Source organism: Bombina bombina, chromosome 3 (assembly GCF_027579735.1).
Source record: "Bombina bombina isolate aBomBom1 chromosome 3, aBomBom1.pri, whole genome shotgun sequence".
NCBI classification, from domain to species: domain Eukaryota; kingdom Metazoa; phylum Chordata; class Amphibia; order Anura; family Bombinatoridae; genus Bombina; species Bombina bombina.
In genome coordinates this window covers 566670427-566692195 of record NC_069501.1, presented here as the reverse complement: position 1 = coordinate 566692195, position 21769 = coordinate 566670427, and the positions used below count along the sequence as shown (strand labels likewise).

Below are 21769 nucleotides of genomic sequence, written 5' to 3'. Positions count from 1 at the left end.
GTAGATAGATAGATAGATAGATAGATAGAGATAGATAGATAGATAGATAGATAGTGATAGATAGATAGATAGATAGATAGATAGATAAGAAGTATTGCATTAAGCAATGATACTTTTTTATCAAACTAACTATACATTTAAGAGAAGTCAAGGTTTTGAGAGTTTAAGGCTTTCCTCCCATCCGCAGGTCTGAAGCAATAATGATCATTATAAAGGAATTTACAGATTATTATATATTGATGGTTAAAAGGACAGAAAGTGTTACAGAGTTCTGAGTACGGGGATAGGAGATGGTGTCATACAATCATGAGCAAGTCTGAGGTGAATGTTGTAAAGAGGCTGACAATAGCCAATGTAAGAAGACAGGGGAGAGATTCTGTATAAATACACATAAAGCATTTGCTAACATTAAGATCTATATCAAGATGTATAAACGTGTATTTATGCATACAGGGAGAGAATATAGAAGTGCCATACAGGCAGCTACAGTAACATAAACAGAAAAGTAATACTTTTTTTAAAATGACCCACAACTATCCTTTAATGCAAGGTGTTCTATTCTGCCATTGTAAACAATATAAGAAAAATAAGATAAATTCACTATTGTATAATTATTTTGTAATGATAAGCAGTGAAAGTAATAAAAACTAAATACAGTTAACTCCTTGTGTTACGTGTATAAATATATATGTATGATAAGAAAACAATCAGTGTGATCATATCTATCACATCTTAGCAAATAAATCTCTTTTTTGGGGGTTTCTATCCACCAGTGGCGTCACTAGGGTTGGTATCACCCGGTGCGGTAAGTTATGGTGTCACCCCCCCCCCAGAAAGCAGACACACACAAACACAAAAACACAGGCATACACACATCCAAACACTCAGACACACACACACTCAGATGCACACAAAAAGGCCTCTAGTTATCAAGCTGTCTACTTACCTGCATTCGCCGGCCCCAATACGCTCACCTAAGCTCGCCTAACATTGCCGCCGCGGACCTGAATACGTTCGCCAAATTTATCAAGAAAGCTGTCAAAAAGTTGCGCACCAAGTACGGTGCGATGAGCAACGGACTGTTGTTAACTAACAGTCATCGATCTCGCTTCTCATCGGTTTATTCACAGCTTTCTTGCTAGCCTGTCACTAAGCACCCACACTATACTATACTGTTCTACCCCCTATACCGCCACTCCTGGAGCCCCCCGCAACTAAATAAAGATATTAACCCCTAAACCGCCGCTCCTGGACCCTGCCGCAACTCTAATAAATATATTAACCCGTAAACCGCCGCTCCCAATTTGAAAAAAGACTATACCCCAGATAAGAAAAATATTTCCCTAAATATATTTTTTTCCCAAATATGAAACTGATTAGTCTGCAAAAGGAAATATACATAACCTGACTCATGGCAAATATAAGTACAATACATATATTTAGAACTTTATATTAATACTAAAGTGCCAAACCATAGCTGAGAGTGTCTTAAGTAATGAAAACATACTTACCGAAAGACACTCATCCACATATAGCAGATAGCCAAACCAGTACTGAAACAGTTATCAGTAGAGGTAATGGAATTTGAGAGAATATTGTTGATCTGAAAAAGGGAGGTAGGAGATGAATCTCTACGACCGATAACAGAGAACCTATGAAATAGATTTCCCGCAAGATAAACCATTGCATTCAATAGGTGATACTCCCTTCACATCCCTCTGACATTCACTGTACTCTGAGAGGAATCGGGCTTCAAAATGCTGAGAAGCGCTTATTAACATAGAAAATCGAGCACAAACTTACTTCACCACCTCCATAGGAGGCAAAGTTTGTAAAACTGAATTGTGGGTGTGGTGAGGGGTGTATTTATAGGCATTTTGAGGTTTGGGAAACTTTGCCCCTCCTGGTAGGATTGTATATCCCATACGTCACTAGCTCATGGACTCTTGCCAATTACATGAAAGAAATATTAATTCTGTTGATTGATTTGACATTTTTAAGATAGGATTCCAGAGGTTAAAGGGTTTTTAACCAAGGAAAATGTTGTGATGGAGTTTGGTAGTTTTAGGCTTATTAGCAGGGAAATTATTAATGATGGGGTCTGCTGATAAGTGAGTAAATAGTAATGCGTTTTACAGAGGGGGCTTGAAGTTAAGGGGTTAATAGCAGGGATATTTTAGAAATAGGTGCAGCAGTTAAAGGGTTAATAGAGCAAGGCATTTTTTTAGATTGGGTCTAGCATTTAGGGGTTAATAGCAGTTAGGGTTATTCAGCAGTAGAGAGATTAATTTGATGGGGGTTGTGGTGGTAAGGAGGTTTCAGCTGGGGGGGTGATTACTATGGGGAATTGGTGGTTTAGGGTTAAATAGCGGTTAGGTGTTTTTGGCAGGGGGTTATTGTGATGGGCTTGTGGCAGTTTATGGGTTAATAGCAATTATGACATTTAGCCGTATGAATGATTTATTATGAAAGGTGTTGTGGAAATCTAGGAATTAATAGCGATTAAGGCTTTTTTTGCAGGGAGATTTTTTGTTGAGTTTGTGGCTGTTTAGGGGTTAATAGTGGTTAGTAAGTAAATCACTTAGAAATGTGATTTGAAATCTCTGAGATTTTTCCCATGTTGATCAAATCTTTCATTGTCTCTATAGAGCACTTTTGCCTACAATAAAAGTGGAGCACTAGTATATGTATATTTTATACACAATGTTGTGCTTTCACTGTGATTCCATTTCACTATGTTATATTCAGCTGTGCAACATTATTTGTGCACACATGGTTGCTAAGGCAACCCCTAGGGCGTTTTGTATGTGGGACAGACAAACAGACAGAGTAGATAGAGTAGATAGAGTAGATAGAGTGGATAGAGTGGATAGAGTGGATAGATAGATGAGTAGATAGATGGATAGATGAGTAGATAGATGGATAGATGAGTAGATAGATGGATAGATAGAGTAGATAGATGGATAGATAGAGTAGATAGATGGATAGATACAGTAGATAGATGGATAGATACAGTAGATAGATGGATAGATAGATACAGTAGATAGAAATATAGATAGATCAAATGTGATAGATACAGTAGATAGAAATATAGATATAGATAGATCAAATGTGATAGATAGATACAGAATTAAGAAGTACTGCATTAAGCAATGATACTTTTTTTTTAATCAGACTGACTATACTACATTTAAGAGAAGTCAAGGTTTTGAGAGTTTGAGGCTTTCCTCCCATCCGCAGGTCTGAAGCATTAATGATCATTATAAAGGAATTTACAGATTATTATATATTGATGGTTAAAAGGACAGAAAGTGTTACAGAGTTCTGAGTACAGGGATAGGAGATGGTGTCATACAATCATGAGCGAGTCTGAGGTGAATGTTGTAAAGAGGCTGACAATAGCCAATGTAAGAAGACAGGGGAGAGATTCTGTATAAATACACATAAAGCATTTGCTAACATTAAGATCTATATCAAGATGTATAAACGTGTATTTATGCATACAGGGAGAGAATATAGAAGTGCCATACAGGCAGCTACAGTAACATAAACAGAAAAGTAATACTTTTTTTAAAATGACCCACAACTATCCTTTAATGCAAGGTGTTCTATTCTGTCATTGTAAACTATATACGAAAAATAAGATAAATTCACTATTGTATAATTATTTTGTAATGATAAGCAGCGAAAGTAATATAAACTAAATACAGTTAACTCCTGATGCTACGTGTATAAATATATATATGATAAGAAAACAATCAGTGTGATCATATCTATCACATCTTAGCAAATCTCTTTTTTTGGGGTTTTCTATCCACAGAATACGCTGATAGGTCATTGCCATGCTTCATGTTTGACTGTATCATTGTTCAAAACAATGGCAATTTCCAGACTATCCAAATGGATTTTTGCGCAAATTTGCGTGATCATTTACACACCGTTCTGTTGCTATTTAAGATGATGGTGTGCTCCTCCCAGTGACTTGACTACTGTGGCTGTCTTTTGCTTGAGTACCTGACCTGCACCCATCCACTGATTCTGAGTGTTACCATCTTTCGTTACTGAACCTTGCCATACTGATCAGCCTTTGACTAGAGATTTGGACTGGTATGGCTGATAATTAACCTGTTGTCTGAACTAACCCTTCTTCTGTCTCGACCTATTGCTTGTTGCTTGAGATAAAGACTAAACACAGTGTATGACCTTGGCTTGACTGACTACTCTCTGGGAATTCACATTGTAACTAGCTTCTCAAGACTTCCTGTTACCAATTACACACTGTCTGAGGGTTATGTCCTAGAGTATATCCAAGGGCTTTTGGCGGGACTGTACTATCCCTCCTTAGTACCTTAGCCACCATAGGCAAAGAGACGGATTCTCTAAAATTTGTCATCATAAAGTGAAAAACCACACAAGAGTCTGATGACGCTCTGAGGCCAACCCACAAGGGGTCAGGGAGAAACTTTACTTTTGGCTCAGAAGTGAGCTAACTGGCAATAGAATGCGAGCTCAATCTGATTGGCTGATTGTATCAGCCAATCGGATTGAACTTGATTCTGATTGGCTGACTCCATCAGCCAATCAGAATTTTCCTACCTTAATTCCGATTGGCTGATAGAATCCTATCAGCCAATCGGAATTCGAGGGACGCCATCTTGGATGACGTCATTTAAAGGAACCGTCATTCGTCGTTCAGTCGTCGGCCAGGATGGATGTTCCGCGTCGGAGGTCTTCAGGATGCTGCCGCTCCGCTCCGGATGGATGACGATAGAAGATGCCGCTTGGATGAAGACTTCAATCGGATGGAAGACCTCTTCTGCCCCGCTTGGATGAAGACTTCTACCGGATGGAGGACCTCTTCTTGCTCCGCTTGGATGAAGAATTTGGCTCGGCTGGGTGAAGACGACTCAAGGTAGGGAGATCTTCAGGGGCTTAGTGTTAGGTTTATTTAAGGGGGGTTTGGGTTAGATTAGGGGTATGTGGGTGGTGGGTTGTAATGTTGGGGGGGGGTATTGTATGTTTTTTTTACAGGCAAAAGAGCTGAACTTCTTGGGGCATGCCCCGCAAATGGCCCTTTTAAGGGCTGATAAGGTAAAAGAGCTTTGAACTTTAGTAATTTAGAATAGGGTAGGGCATTTTTTTTATTTTGGGGGGCTTTGTTATTTTATTAGGGGGCTTAGAGTAGGTGTAATTAGTTTAAAATTGTTGTAATATATTTCTAATGTTTGTAAATATTTTTTTATTTTTTGTAACTTAGTTCTTTTTTATTTTTTGTACTTTAGTTAGTTTATTTCATTGTATTTATTTGTAGGAATTGTATTTAATTTATTTATTGATAGTGTAGTTTTAGGTTTAATTGTAGGTAATTGTAGGTATTTTATTTAATTAATTTAATGATAGTATAGTGTTAGGTTTAATTGTAACTTAGGTTAGGATTTTATTTTACAGGTAATTTTGTATATTTTAACTAGGTAACTATTAAATAGTTCTTAACTATTTAATAGCTATTGTACCTGGTTAAAATAATTACAAAGTTGCCTGTAAAATAAATATTAATCCTAAAATAGCTACAATGTAATTATAATTTATATTGTAGCTATATTAGGATTTATTTTACAGGTAAGTATTTAGTGTTAAATAGGAATAAGTTATTTAATAAGAGTTAATTTATTTCGTTAGAATAAAATTATATTTAACTTAGGGGGTGTTAGGGTTAGGGTTAGAATTAGCTTTAGGGGTTAAAAAAATTATTAGAATAGCGGTGAGCTCCGGTCGGCAGATTAGGGGTTAATTATTGTAGGTAGCTGGCGGCGACGTTGTGGGGGGCAGATTAGAGGTTAATAAATATAATATAGGGGTCGGCGGTGTTAGGGGCAGCAGATTAGGGGTACATAGGGATAATGTAAGTAGCGGCGGTTTACGGAGCGGCAGATTAGGGGTTAATAATAATATGCAGGGGTCAGCGATAGCGGGGGGCGGCAGATTAGGGGTTAATAAGTGTAAGGTTAGGGGTGTTTAGACTCGGGGTACATGTTAGGGTGTTAGGTGCAGACATAGGAAGTGTTTCCCCATAGGAAACAATGGGGCTGCGTTAGGAGCTGAACGCGGCTTTTTTGCAGGTGTTAGGTTTTTTTTCAGCTCAAACTGCCCCATTGTTTCCTATGGAGGAATCGTGCACGAGCACGTTTTTGAGGCTGGCCGCGTCCGTAAGCAACTCTGGTATCGAGAGTTGGAGTGGCGTTAAATATGCCTCTACGCTCCCTTTTTGGAGCCTAACGCAGCCATTCTGTGGACTCTCAATACCAGAGTTATTTTAAAGGTGCGGCCAGAAAAAAGCCAGCGTTAGCTACGCGGGTCGTTACCGACAAAACTCTAAATCTAGCCGGTATAAATTAAAGTATTCTGTTTTCTACGTAATTTACTGTGCGTTCAATTCTAGTTGTATATACATGTATTTTTCTAGCTGAAACAACAAAACTTGTATGTATAAAATGCTTACAGCATACAATGAAACCAGTGAGATAACTGCAGATTTGCCCAAGGAATGCCCCTGCCCAAGACAAACAGGATTACTTTAGAGACCATCAAACTACTTTAGAAGTCATTTGCAGATCATCAGGCTTGTAAAGTCATCAGCTACTTAACATTCATGAACAGCCAGCGAATGTGAATCTAGAGTCATCTTATTTAAATATTTTGGCCTGCGGGCATACTTCAGGATGGCTTCTGATGACTAGTCTGCAGTCATCGATCACTTCACAATGACTCCAGGAAGATCATCCTTTTTGACTAGGGTGTTCAGCCCATTCGCCAAGGCTGTGAGATTCATTACATTTTGCAATAGCAAAATTAAGTATGCTTTGAATTTTTGTTATGATTTTAACTTTGTAATAAAAATGCCTTTTGTTGTAAGTATTATTCATATGATTTTTAAAGCACACTTTAATTACGATTTTTCCATTGTACTTTCAATATACTTCAAAAAATGCTTTTGTATTGGGCATTATACTGTCCTTTGCATACAGAAATGTAGGTTACGCCTCTTAGCAAGATATACAGATATTGAGGTACAATTTGCCTTTAGAGAACCTATCATTTTAAAGAATCTCACCTGAGCAAAGAGTTTAGAGAATTTGGTCCCAAATTCATTAATTTCCGCATCTTTTATCTATCTCCCTCACTGTTTTTCAAACCTTTCCTCAGGCCTCACTAACAGGCAACATTTTGAGGATATCTGAACTATAGCACAGGTGAAATAATCAGCTGATTAATAAACGTTATTTTACTTGCTCTCATCCAAGGTAATCCTGAAAACCTGGCCTGTTGGGGAGGATTGAGGACCGATTTGAAAACCAGTGATCTACCTTGAACTGGCTGCAGCAAAATGTAAATCACTCTCATCTAGATTACGAGTTTTGCGTTGCGGCTTTTAATGCTGACAAAATGGCAATTTCAGTGAAAAAGCAGTAAAGCCCCTATTGGGAGTCGTGTCGGTATAGCTATACCGCAAGCATTTTAGCCTGTAACGCAACGTCAATCCCGCACTCAAAAAAAATATGTTTTTGTGTAGGATTTCCATAGCGCCGATATTACAGGTTGTGCAGTCTGACTAAAATGCTTGCGTTACAGCCTATACCGACACGATCCATACCCCCATCTGAGACCAGTAGTTATCAGTTTTGTGTAACAAAAATGTTTCACAAAACTCATAACTAAACGGTTACAAAGTAAACTAACACCCATAAACTAACTATTAACCTCTAACCCGCCACCCTCCCGCATCGTAAACACTATATTAAACGTATTCACCCCTAATCTGCTGCCCACCCACATCGTGACTATTAAATAAACCTATTAACCCCTAATCTGCCACCCACACACATCACCAACACTATTTAAATATATTAACCCCTAAATAACCGCCACTAAATAAAGTTATTAAACCCCCGGTCTACCACATCTCCACCACTAAATAAAGTTATTAACCCCTAAACCGTCTGCCCCCTACATCGCAAAACACTTAAAGGGACACTCAGGTCAAATTAAATTTTCATGATTCAGATATAATTTTAAACAACTTTCCAATTTACGTCCATTAAAAAAAGTTTGCACATTTTATATTTACACTTTTTGAGTCACCAGCTCCTACTGAGCATGTGCAAGAATTCACAGACTATACTTATATGCATTTGTGATTGGCTGATTGCTATCACATGGTACATGGGGAGTGGAAATATACATAACTTTGAAATTTGTTTGTGGAAAAAATCTACTACTCATTTGAAATGCTATTGTATTGTCTTGTTATCTTGCATTTGTTGATTATGCAAATCTACTGTGTTTACTGATCCTTTAAATAAACTATTAAGCCCTAAACCTAACCTTACTATTCTAATAAAATAAAAAAATACTACCAATTAAAATATCTAAATTACAAATTTAAAAAAACCTAACACTGTGAAAAAAAATAAATCTAAATTACAACAAAAAAAAATCCTACGAAAAAATTTAAAAATCTAAGTTTACCACAAATAATTAACACTAAAATCACGAAAAATAAAAAACACTAAGATAAAAAAAAAAAAACAACGAAATGATCAAAAATAAAAACAATTACACCTAATCTAATAGCCCTATAAAAAAAAAAAAATAATAAAAAAAAAACACCACCTATCCTACTATAAACTACCAATAGCCCTTAAAAAGGCCTTTTGCATTGCCCTAAAGAAATCAGCTCTTTTACCTGTAAAAAAATACAAAGTCCCCCCAACAGTAAAACCCAATACCCCAAAATAAAAAACCTAACTCTAAAAAAACCTAAGCTACCCAATGCCCCTAAAGGGGCATTTATATGGGCATTGCCTTTAAAAGGGCATTTAGCTTTTTTGCATTGCCCTTAAAAGGGCATTTAGCTCTTTTTCCAAGCTGCAATATATATAAAATCTCCAAACACAGATTTATTGACACTCAGAGGCCTATTTATCATATGTCTGTCGGAAATGATCCGACAGTGCGGATCAGGTCCGACAGACATCGCTGAATACGGAGAGCAATGCGCTCTCCGTATTCAGCATTGCACCAGCAGCTCTTGTGAGCTGCTGGTGCAACGCCGCCCACTGCAGATTCGCGGCCAATCGGCCACCAGTAGGGGGATGTCAATCAACCCGATCGTACTCGATCGGGTTGAATTCCAGCGATTCCTGTCCGCCTCATCAGACCGCTGCTCCATATCTTGTGTTTCTGGCGAACACGGTTCATCAAGCTCCATTCGGAGCTTGATAGATAGGCCCCAATGCTTTTCCAAAGACAATGCTAAGTGCTAAAAGCCAACAGAACAAAAGGCAATAGCTAGCTAAATAAATGAAAGGTTCACAGTTATCTCTGGGAAGTCTCTTATTATGCCCCCTAGAATGTAAGCTCCTTGGGCAAAATTTCTCATTATATATCTGTATAATACTTCTAAAATAACTATAAGCTTTTTACAAATATAGCCACAAAAAAGTGCTGCCCCCCCTCCAATCTGCCGACCTTGGCAAGTGTCTTGTTTGCCTAGGCCAAAATACGCCCCTGCTTATTTGCAAAACTAAAAGGCACCTGTGTGAATTCCAATTTGGCTTAGAATGGTCCTTTAACAGAACTTTAGCTTCAAGGCAAAATTCTCCTAACTATTGCCTTAACAAAATATCTCTATTGTAGGTTTATATTGTGGGACATGTCCCCCCAGGATACTTTGAAAAGAAAAGAGAGAAGTCTTGGTTCACAAATAATTTCAATCAACGCTATATTGAAATCATTAAAAAACACCATGAGGTGATACAAGGACAATTCTTTGGACACCATCACACTGACACCTTCCGAATGTTTTACAATGACCAAGGTAATTCTGACTGTATGGTGAGTCCTATTTACAAACAAATACTGTGTATTGCACTTATACATTGTATTTACCCACCAATAACAATCATATATGACACAAGCACTCATTCAAACCAATACTTGAGTGATTTAAACAACTTTCCAGTTCACTTTTATGATCAAATTTGCTTCATTCTCTTGTTATCCTTTGTTGAAGAAGCAACAATGCACTACTGGGAGGTAGCTGAACACATCTGGTGAGACAATGGCAAGAGGCATATATGTAAAGCCACTAATTAGCAGTTAACTCCCAGTAGTGCATTACTGGTCTAGAGCCTACCTAGGTATGCTTTTCAACAAAAGATACTAGAAAACAAAACAAATAAGATAATAGAAGTAATTTGGTAGTAATCCATTAGAGCATGTAATTTTCAACTCTATGTGTATTTACCCCCAGCAAATCATTTAACACACATGGCTAGCTTACAAGTGGAGCCCTAAATTATCGCGTGCCCGCACATGGGTAATCAGTCTTTACAAGTGAGCTTGCGGTAGCAATTAGCGCTTATAAAATTAACCAGAGATCAGATCGATGTTAATTTTATAAATATGCCCCAAAAACATAATTTATGCTTACCTGATAAATTTATTTCTCTTGTGATGTATCGAGTCCACGGATTCATCCTTACTTGTGGGATATTCTCCTCCCCTACAGGAAGTGGCAGAGCGAGCACCCACAGCAGAGCTGTCTATATAGCTCCCCCCTTAGCTCCACCCCCCAGTCATTCGACCGAAGGCTAGGAAGAAAAAGGAGAAACTATAGGGTGCAGTGGTGACTGAAAGTTTAAAAATATATATGCCTGTCTTAATAAACAGGGCGGGCCGTGGACTCGATACATCACAAGAGAAATAAATTTATCAGGTAAGCATAAATTATGTTTTCTCTTGTAAGATGTATCGAGTCCACTGATTCATCCTTACTTGTGGGATACCAATACCAAAGCTTTAGGACACGGATGAAGGGAGGGACAAGACAGGGACCTTAAACGGCAGGCACCACTGCTTGTAGAACCTTTCTCCCAAAAATAGCCTCCGAAGAAGCAAAAGTATCAAATTTCTAAAATTTGGAAAAAGTATGAAGCGAAGACCAAGTCGCCGCATTACAAATCTGGTCAACAGAAGCCTCATTTTTAAAAGCCCATGTGGAAGCCACAGCTCTAGAAGAATGAGCAGTAATTCTTTCAGGAGGCTGCTGTCTAGCAGTCTCAAAGGCCAAATGGATGATGCTTATCAGCCAAAAGGAAAGAGAGGTAGCCATAGCCTTTTGACCTCTCCGCTTACCAGAATAAACAACAAACAATGAAGATGTTTGACGGAAATCTTTAGTTGCTTGTAAGTAGAACTTTAAAGCACGAACCACATCAAGATTGTGCAATAGACGTTCCTTCTTTGAAGAAGGATTAGGACACAGTGAAGGAACAACAATCTCTTGATTGATATTCTTATTAGAAACAACCTTAGGAAGAAACCCAGGTTTGGTACGCAAAACCACCTTATCTGCATGGAAAATAAGATAAGGGGAATCACACTGTAAAGCAGATAGCTCGGAAACTCTTCGAGCCAAAGAGATGGCTACTAAAAACACAACTTTCCAAGATAGAAGCTTAATATCTATGGAATGCATAGGTTCAAACGGAACCCCTTGAAGAATTTTAAGAACTAAATTCAAACTCCATGGCGGAGCAACAGGTTTAAACACAGGCTTAATTCTGACCAAAGCCTGACTAAATGCTTGAACGTCTGGGACATCTGCCAGACGTTTGTGTAGTAAAATAGACAAAGCAGATATTTGACCTTTTAGGGAACTAGCTGATAATCCCTTCTCCAAACTTGGAGAAAAGACAATATTCTAGGAATCCTAATCTTACTCCACGAGTAACCTTTGGATTCACACCAATAAAGATATTTGCGCCAAATCTTATGATAGATCTTCCTGGTGACAGGCTTTCTAGCCTAAATCAGGGTATCAATAACCGACTCAGAGAAACCACGCTTTGATAGAATCAGGCGTTCAATCTTCAAGCAGTCAGACGCAGAGAAACTAGATTTGGATGCGTGAAAGGACCTTGGATTAGAAGGTCCCACCTCATTGGCAGAGTCCACGGTGGAACCGAGGACATGTCCACTAGGTCTGCATACTAAGTCCAGCTTGGCCACGCAGGTGCTATCAGAATCACTGAAGCTCTCTCCTGCTTGATTCTGGCAACCAGACGTGGGAGGAGAGGAAACAGTGGAAATACATAGGCCAGATTGAAGGACTAAGGCACTGCTAGAGCATCTATCAGCACCGCCTTGGGATCCCGGGACCTGGACCCGTAACAAGGAAGTTTGGCATTCTGACGGGACGCCAACAGATCCAATTCTGGTGTGCCCCATAGCTGAATCAGCCGAGCAAATACCTCTGGATGGAGTTCCCACTCCCCCGGATGAAAAGTCTGACGACTTAGGAAATCCGCCTCCCAGTTCTCTACTCCTGGGATGTAGATTGCTGAGAGATGGCAAGAGTGATCCTCTGCCCATCGGATTATTTTGGTTACCTCCATCATCGCTAGAGAACTCCTTGTTCCTCCTTGATGATTGATATAAGCTACAGTCGTGATGTTGTCCGACTGAAACCTGATGAATTTGGCCGCAGCAAGCTGAGGCCATGCCTGAAGCACATTGAATATCGCTCTCATTTCTAGACTGTTTATCGGAAGAAGAGATTCCTCCCGAGACCATAAGCCCTGTGCTTTCAGGGAGTTCCAGACTGCACCCCAGCCTAGCAGGCTGGCATCTGTCGTTACAATGAGCCACTCTGGCCTGCGGAAGTACATTCCCTGAGACAGGTGGTCCTGAGACAACCACCAGAGAAGAGAATCTCTGGTCTCCTGGTCCAGATGCAGTTGAGGAGATAAATCTGCAAAATCCCCATTCCACTGTTTGAGCATGCATAAATATATATATATATATATATATATATATTTTTTTAACAGTGTCACCAGTAACTAATGAGCCCTTCAAGCAAGCTGAAATTCCTATCAAAGAGTCTGAATACAGCTTACCCTTCCCTCATGGGAATAATGCCAGCCTTTTCTAGAATTAACACAGTCTGTCTAGAAAAATATAGACTGAACATACCTCATATACAGCTTAGCATGCAAACCGTTCCCCCAACTGAAGTTTTTCCTGTACTCTTCAGCCCTTGTGAGAACAGCAGTGGATCTTAGTTACAAAGTGCTAAGATCATCATCCTCCTTGCAAAAATCTTCATCCCTTTTCTGCCAGAGAGTAAATAGTACACACCGGTACCATTTAAAATAACAAACTTTTGCTTGAGAAAATAAAAAACTAACATTTTTGTCACCACACTCCTCTTGCACTTCCTAGCAGTTAAGCAGGCAGAGAGAATGACTGGGGGGTGGAGCTAAGGGGGGAGCTATATAGACAGCTCTGCTGTGGGTGCTCTCTCTGCCACTTCCTGTAGGGGAGGAGAATATCCCACAAGTAAGGATGAATCCGTGGACTCGATACATCTTACAAGAGAAATACTGTCTAGTGTAGTCTATTAGAAAATAAAGTTTGCAGCATCATTATTTTTTAATAAAATTGCTGCAATAGGCAGTATGTTTGGGTAAAAGTTGGTGGATAATCAACTGCGGGTCCTGAGCAGCACTTGTACTGTGTACTTATACCCATTTGCAGGGGGTACATACAAAAATACGAATAGAGCAGGGTCGATAGAGCATGTCATTTTTTTACTATAATGGCCCTTTAAATGTAAATGAGGGTAGTATTAACTTAAAGGGACAGTCTACACCAGAATTTTTATTGTTTTAAAAGATAGATAATCCCTTTATTACCCATTTCCCAGTTTTGCATAACTAACACATTTATAATAATATACTTTTAACCTCTGTGATTATCTTGTATCTAAGCCTCTGCAAAATGCCCCTTTTTTCAGTTCTTTTGACAGACTTGCAGTCTAGCCAATCAGTGCCTGCTCCCAGATAACTTCTCGTGCACGAGCACAGTGTTATCTATATGAAATACGTGAACTAACACCCTCTAGTAGTGAAAAACTGTTAAAATGCAATCTGAAAGAGGTGGGCTTCAAGGTCTAAGAAATTAGCATATAGGTTAAGCTTTCAACTAAGAATACCAAGATAACAAAGCAAAATTGGTGATAAAAGTAAATTGGAAAATTGTTTAAACTTACATGCTCTATCTGAATCATGAAAGTTTATTTTGGCCTAGACTGTCCCTTTAAATACCTGTCAATAATCAGGTGTGTAAACCTGCAGCAAAAAGGAAGCCAAAAGCACATTAAACTGGCTGAATATATATAATAAGGATTTTTCAGATTTATTTTTATGTTTGCGAGGTAAACACATCATTGATCTTTAGAAAACTTTTTCCTTAGATAGAGCATGATCTGTTCTTGTAACTATTCTATATACTGTGTATGTAGCCAGATTTATAGATTATTGCCTAAAATGACCACATGGTGGTGCCCAAATCATTTTTTTTCTTTTCATATCTTATGCCTTTTTGACAGCAATCTTAGTCGATAATTTATAGTTAACACTTTGTATTGTATTTTAGTTGTGTACCAGTTATTTAGAATAATGAAGGATAGGCTGTCACAGGACTATTGATAAAGTAGTAGTAGTAATATTCTATAATATGGGTATTTTTTTAAAGGGACAGTCAAGTCCAAATTTTTTTTTCATGATTTAGATAGGAAATGTAATTTTAAACAACTTTCCGATTTACTTTTATCACCAATTTTGGTATTCTTAGTTGAAAGCTAAACCTAGGAGGTTCATGTGCTAATTTCTTAGACCTTGTCAAAAATTTGATAGTTTTTCACCACTAGAGGGCATTAGTTCATGTGTTTCATATAGATAACATTGAGCTCATGCATGTGAATTCACCTAGGAGTCAGCTCTGATTGGCTAAAATGCAAGTCTGTCAAAAGAACTGAAATAAGGGGGCAGTCTGCAGAGGCTTAGATACAAGGCAATCACAGAGGTAAAACATGTATTAATATAACTGTGTTGGATATGCAAAACTGGGGAATGGGTAATAAAGGGATTATCTATCTTTTAAAACAACAAAAATTCTGGTGTCGACTGTCCCTTTAACTATTTTTTATTTTAATGGAGAGCCAAATAAAGGGGCATGAAACCTAATTTTGTTTTCAGCATTAAGACAGATCATACAGTTTAAAAAAACTTTCCAATGTACTTTTATTATCAATTGCTTCATTATCTTGATATCTTTGCTAAAGGAGCAGCAATGCACTACTGAGAGCTAGATACCTCTTGTCAGCCAATCACAAGAGACAAATTTGTGCAGTCATCAGCTATCTTTCACTAGTGTAGGATTTGTATGTAATATTTTTCAACAATGGATACCAAGAGAACAAAGTACATTTGAAAACAGAAGTAAACTCAAAAGTTAAAATTGCATGCTCTATCTGAATCATGCAAGTTTAATTTTGATTGTATGCGATTGTCATCAATAGCTCATCAATAGCTTATTCCACCAGATTACACAACAGTTTATTATTATTTTGCGTTTTAGCAAATTACTTAAAGTTTTATTTTTTTTTATTTAAGGTGTTCCCATCAGCACTATGTTTATTTCTCCTGGGGTAACTCCATGGAAGACCACGTTGCCTGGAGTTGAAAATGGAGCCAATAATCCTGGAATCAGAATCTTTGAATATGACAGAACAAGCCTCCAGGTCTTAGTAAGTATGACTGATGTGCATTACTTGCTATGTATAAGGTAACAAGGAATTTACCTGGGCTGTAAACTGGAACTAATTCTGCAAGAGATGTGTAGCATCAGAAACAGGCTAAGATTAGCACATAGAGAACAGAGGCAGAAATTAGCAGATAGGGAATTTCCAGGAGAGTCATCAATAGTCAGGCCAGGGTCCAATACCAGAATAGGAAATAGGAACTAAATATAATATCACAGCATAGGAGTAGTCTAAATTAATTTCTGGAAATCAGCAACCAGTTTATCAACTCACAGTTAAAGATACAGGATAGGTGAATACAGAAAACATAAAGCAGGATACACACCAAGGTCAGGATCAGAAGAGCAGACCAGGAAAAAGAACGCTAGGACTTCCATAAAGAATAACCAAGCACTGGACTGGCATCAGCAGGGGTCTTGAAAACACCTCCCCATAGGCCTTGTCACCAAAACAACTGCAGGGTCATTTCCAACACCAAGGTCACAGAAAGCACTACCCCTAGAGCAGCTAGCTCAGTTTGCACTATCAACAAATCCAACTCTGACATAAGGATGCACACAGCGCGCCCCTCTCTATCATCAGCACTAAACCTGAGCTCCTTATTGCAGCCCTTGACCAGTCACCCTCATAGCCTTCTTTTTAGTACACCCCTGAATCTTTACAGCACTCCTGCAGCTCAACTTAGCACAGCCCCCTAGGCACTGAGGTAAGTACCTAGGGGATTAAAGGGACAGTCTACCATAGAATTGTCATTGTTTTATGTGTTTTATAGCGCTGCGGAATCTGTTGGTGCTCTACAAATAACAGATAATATTAATAATAATAATTTAAAAGATAGATAATCCCTTTATTACCCATTCCTCAGTTTTGCATAACCAACACTGTTATATTAATACACGTTTTACCTCTGTGATTACCTTGTATCTAGGAACCTTCTTCCAGCCCCCTGATCACATGACTGTGACTGTTTATTATCTATTGTCTTGCAGTTAGCATTGTTTTGTGCTAAATCTTAAATAACCCCCTGTGCCTGAACACAGTGTTATCTATATGGCCCACGTGTACTTTCTATCTCTTTGTGCTGAAAAGAGATTTAAAAAGCATGTGATAAGAGGCAGCCCTCAAAGGCGTAGAAATTAGCATATGAGCCTACCTATGTTTAGTTTAAACTAATAATACTAAGAGAAAAAAGCAAATTTGATGATAAAAGTAAATTGGAAAGTTGATTAAAATTAAAAGTCCTATCTGAATAATGAAAGCAGCATCTATTCACTAAACTGCATAAAATGTTTCCAAAAAGAAAGAGAGCTTCATATTACAAGAATGAAAGTGGCTTTTCTAACTGGAAAGAAAGGCATCTCATTAAATTGACATAAAAGAACATTTAATCCCCCCCCCCACACACACACACTTTTTTTTTCTTTGCTTTTGCTGTAAAATATTACTCTCCATCTAGTTTAGTATGGTGCCATTTACCTGAGCCTGTAACGTTCTTTACAGTTATTGGTTAGCTGTAATCACAAGCCCAATTAAATCTGGACTGTTCCTAATTAACCATCACAAAGGACACCAGGAATATTGATTGCATCCCTGAGTGTATGCCGGAACTGCTCTTGAGTTGCAAAACCTTGAAATGTGACTTTTTCCCAACATTTCTTTGCAATAGTGTGTTTATTGTCATTTAGTTTATAAATTTGGTGTGAACTAGACAAAATATATCACATCTCAAACTAGATAAATATTTTAATCCATTTACTCTAATTGACAAATACTTGCCTGCACAGAAGTGCTGAATCTAATTTGTGATTATTCCAGCTCACAAATGTTATGTCTGAACACAATACACTGTCATATTGTTATATAACAAAAAATAGAAATCATTAAGAGGAGCCAACTCAAATTATTACAATAAAATAAGCCCATTTTATAAACAATACTATTGTCATGTATTGTAATTATAAAGGAAGATAATAAGTAATGAAACCATATAGAATTGTGTGCATACACTTGGTGGAAAGTATAAAGGTATTACTTACCAATACAAAAACTGCTATAGATTTACCCATTTAAGGACAGAGGTTTCTTCCAGTTTCTGTGCTTAAAGGGACATGAAACCCCCCAAAAAATTATTTCATGATTCAGATACAGCTTCAACTGCTGGTTCATGTGGGGCAGGGTCAGCTTCAACTGCTGGTTCATGTGGGGCAGGGTCCGCTTCAACTGCTGGTTCATGAGGGGCAGGGGCAGCTTCAACTGCTGGTTCATGTGGGGCAGGGTCACTTGCATCTGATGGTTCATGTGGGACAGGGCCAGCTTCAACTGCTGGTTCATGTGGGGCAGGGTCACCTGCATCTGATGGTGCTTGAGGTGCAGCTGTAGATTCTGCTATATTTCCATCTGCCAATGGTGGAGCTCGTCCAATTGCTGATGATGGTGGAGCTCGTCCAATTGCTGATGATGGTTGAGCTCTCATGGTTGGTTGATAGTCCCACTGATGACCAGTGTGTGACCACTCAGCCTGTCCAATTGGCACTTCCTGTGACATTGTCTGTGGGTAAAATCCCTGACTGCCATGAGATTGTGTTGTGAGGGGGGGGGGGTAAATACATGGACCCTTTGTGGCTGTCTTGGCTCCCCCTCAAAGCCAAAGGGAGGATATTCCTTGGCCAGGAATCTTGCCAGGGGTCATATGGCAATGATGGTGGCATCACTCCTGGGTCCTCAACTGAAGCCATCCAACCATGCTCATGCCTGGGAGCATACTGTTCTTGCGGTTGCCTGAAGACTGATGGTGGTGGTGGCATGGATGTTTGTATCCTCGTGACAGGAGGTTCTGTGAAGGAGTCAAAGGATAAGTGGGATTAGTACAGTCAGATATATGTCCACGTGGGCATACAATATACATTGATACATGCTAGGGCCTATACTGATTCTCATGCCAAACTCTATAACATATGTCCTGTGTTATTCTGAGACATGTTAGTATTGCACTATTCCACCTCATATCATGAATTGCATTGTGTTAAGTAGCAGTAATGTCAAATATAATTGTAGATGTTTTTTTAGTAGGCCAAATACCATGCTCCTCATTGTGTACATGAATGTGTGATATTAAAGGATGTTATATTTCAAATACATATAATACTGTTGTGTGGGATGTTACTCACCAGCATGATGTGCTCTGGTTGCAGCCCCTGAGTCACGAGCCCCTGGAAGTCCACGGACTGCTGTGATACTCATGGACCTGCGTATCATCTCCTGTCAGGTGTTATACTCTATGTCCAGGGATGGACCACTGCCTGTTCCCCTCTGGTGCATAGCTTCCTGCCCCATCTTTTCTTTGACCTGCCTCTTGCAGGCATTCCACCACTTTCTCAGGCCCTCAACAGTCCTCCTCTGCGGGGCCACACTGTTGACGGCATCCTCTACCACCAATAATGCAGTTTTTCGCTTTTTGGCAATGCCTTTGCCCTTCTCCTGCCCGAAGAGGGCACTGTAATTGACCATGATGGCCTGGACAAGGGCAACATTTTCATCAAATGAGAAGTTTAGACATCTTAGACTCTCATCCTCCATGGACACTTGGCTTCCTCCCTGTGATGTCTCTGGTGTGGGTTCCTCCCTATCCTCTCCCTCCTCCCCACTTCTGTCCCCATGTGCACCCTCTGTCCCTCTCCTAGATGTGCCTGCTCTCTTGGGCTCTCGGGCATCTCCCCTCCCATCATCCTTTCTAGCTTTCCCTCTCCCCACTCCACTTACTGCCTGATGGGGGGCCCACTACTCCTCCTGTCCTCTCCAATACTCCTCTCCCTTCCACTCATCTCCCCTCCTCCCCTCCACCCTACCTCTCCCTGCCATCCTCCACTAAATCACACTGACTACACACATACTCACACTCACTCCCAGTTCAATCACACACAATCACAATCAAACACTCAGCCTATCACACTATAAAAATCAAATAAAATGTGTGAGGCGTTAGAAAAAAAAGTGTGGTGTATATTGTATATGTATGTATGCAAAATATGTGTACAAGATTAATCAAACAACAATGCGACCTAACTAACTCCTCTGTTTGCGCCTCTCTCTCTACTCTCACTAATCCTCCACTCCAGTGTAGTGTGTTGTAGCTCAACGAACAATCCAAACACACTGAAGAAAATGGCGGCTGCGCATGGGTTTATATATGAATTTTGAATAGCGTAATTATGTGTCTCTTTTTTATTTGAAATCTGTCCATTTTTACGAGTGTTTGCCTAATTTGCATAAAACGACTCTCTATTTACACTTTCCGTGGACAAAATACTGGCGTAAGTTACTTGCGACAACTAAAATGTGTATTTGCGCACATTTCAGAAGATCGCCAGTTTGTCCTACTTACTCCAGTTTAGCATCTAATGGCGCAGTATATTTAATACCCCAATGTGCGAGGTGAAATTACGGACGGCGCGGGTTCCCACGCTTGCGCCGAAACTTGCACCGTATATGTAATCGCGCCCCTGATGTGCACTGTGTGTAGTTTCACTCTGGCAGTAAATAAGATTTATGACATGACTGTTTCTTCTCTTATGGACCCTGAAAGCACAAATCGCAATAAATTAAACCCTAAGAGCTGAAAACCCAGACAGAGTGCTACAGAGAGAATGTCAGGAATGCAACCCTTAGTTCAGAGGTGTAACTAGAAGCCACAGGGCCCAGGTGCAAGAATCTAAGAAGGGCCCCCCCCCAAAAAAAAAAAGATGAATTTGATACATACCTTTTTTTTTACATTTAACAAAGAGAAAAAGGAGGTACCCTGTGCCCACAGTCTGTGAGATGCTCTGACCCCCTATTACTGTATATAGTGACACTGTATATAGTGAGTCAGTGACACAGTCTGTAATCTGAAGCAGAAAGACACTTCAGCACACTGACCCAGGATTGCACGTTACCCAAGGACCACTGCCCAAGTCCTCAAATAATACATAAAAAGTAGCAAGCGGGTAACAGCAAATTCAATATAATTTTATTGTATAAGACAAAAAGGAAGGTGACGTTTCGGGACCTTATCCCTTAATCATACCAATCTGTCTGTAATCTGCCATTGAGATGGCTGGCCTGACCCTACCCGCCCCAGTACTTTATAAAGTGACCACAGTAGTCAGTGACATGGACCAGCACCCCCCCCCCTGTACTGTATATATTAGGGTTGCCACCTGTCCCTTAAAATACAGAACACTTATAAGTTACACATGCTGCAGGGTGTGCAGAGAGGAATATGAATAGTGCTATCCAGAAACACAATACATGTTTCTCCCTGCACACCCTGCAGCATGTGTAACTCATAAGAGTCCAGGATAACATGGCTGAGGTGGCAACCCGAACTGTATATAGTGGTACTGTATAGTGACACTGTTTTCCCCCTGCCCCCCCCCCCCCCATGCTGTAGTAACAAGGTCTGTAATTTGCTGGTTCCTTAAACATACACACACACACATACATGCATAAATACACACACAGACACATACATACATACACACATACACACACACATAAACACCAATGGGTAAAACAGAAAGACTAACCCCTGTAGTCAGAGACACTAGTGAAGCATCATGTCACACTCACATGATATCAGTGCAGGCAGTGGCAGGTCAACGTTTTTTATGGAAAGCTGTGCCCCCATCCTCAGGGGCCCAGTCGCAGTTGCAACCTCTGCACCCCATGTAGTTTCGCCCCTACCTTAATCTCCTTTAGCTCCGTAGCAGGCTGTCAGGAGTTCAGCTGTTAACTTTCACTTTCTCCTTTGCTTGTGGGAGTCCATATTTGCATTATAGATATAACTGGACATTTACGGCTAGATTACAAGTGAGGTGCAAACGAATTTTGAGCTAGCATTATCGTGTTATAGAGAGCTGTTTTAATTGTGCTTATATTACAAGTTACAAATCAGATCTGTGGTTAACTGTTTTCCAAAACTAAAAAGTTGCACAAAACACATCAAAAATACATTACAAAGTACAGTTACACTCATAATAACACAATTTAATAAAAAATATTTAAAAAAAATATTGCACCAAAAAGTTATAAGGGCTCAAAGATATAAGATCTCAGGTGCAAGGC

General features: G+C 39.4%; 1 protein-coding gene across 1 annotated transcript in view; it reads left to right on the top strand.

Annotated features, from left to right (window-relative positions):
* The window catches only part of LOC128652433 (acid sphingomyelinase-like phosphodiesterase 3b), a 150252-nt gene that overhangs the window by 92318 nt on the left and 36165 nt on the right, over nucleotides 1-21769 (top strand). The window contains exons 11-12 of the mRNA XM_053705372.1: nucleotides 9697-9877; nucleotides 15519-15652. Coding sequence (XP_053561347.1) covers nucleotides 9697-9877; nucleotides 15519-15652 — 315 coding nt within the window. The remainder of the gene's footprint in view (nucleotides 1-9696; nucleotides 9878-15518; nucleotides 15653-21769) is intronic.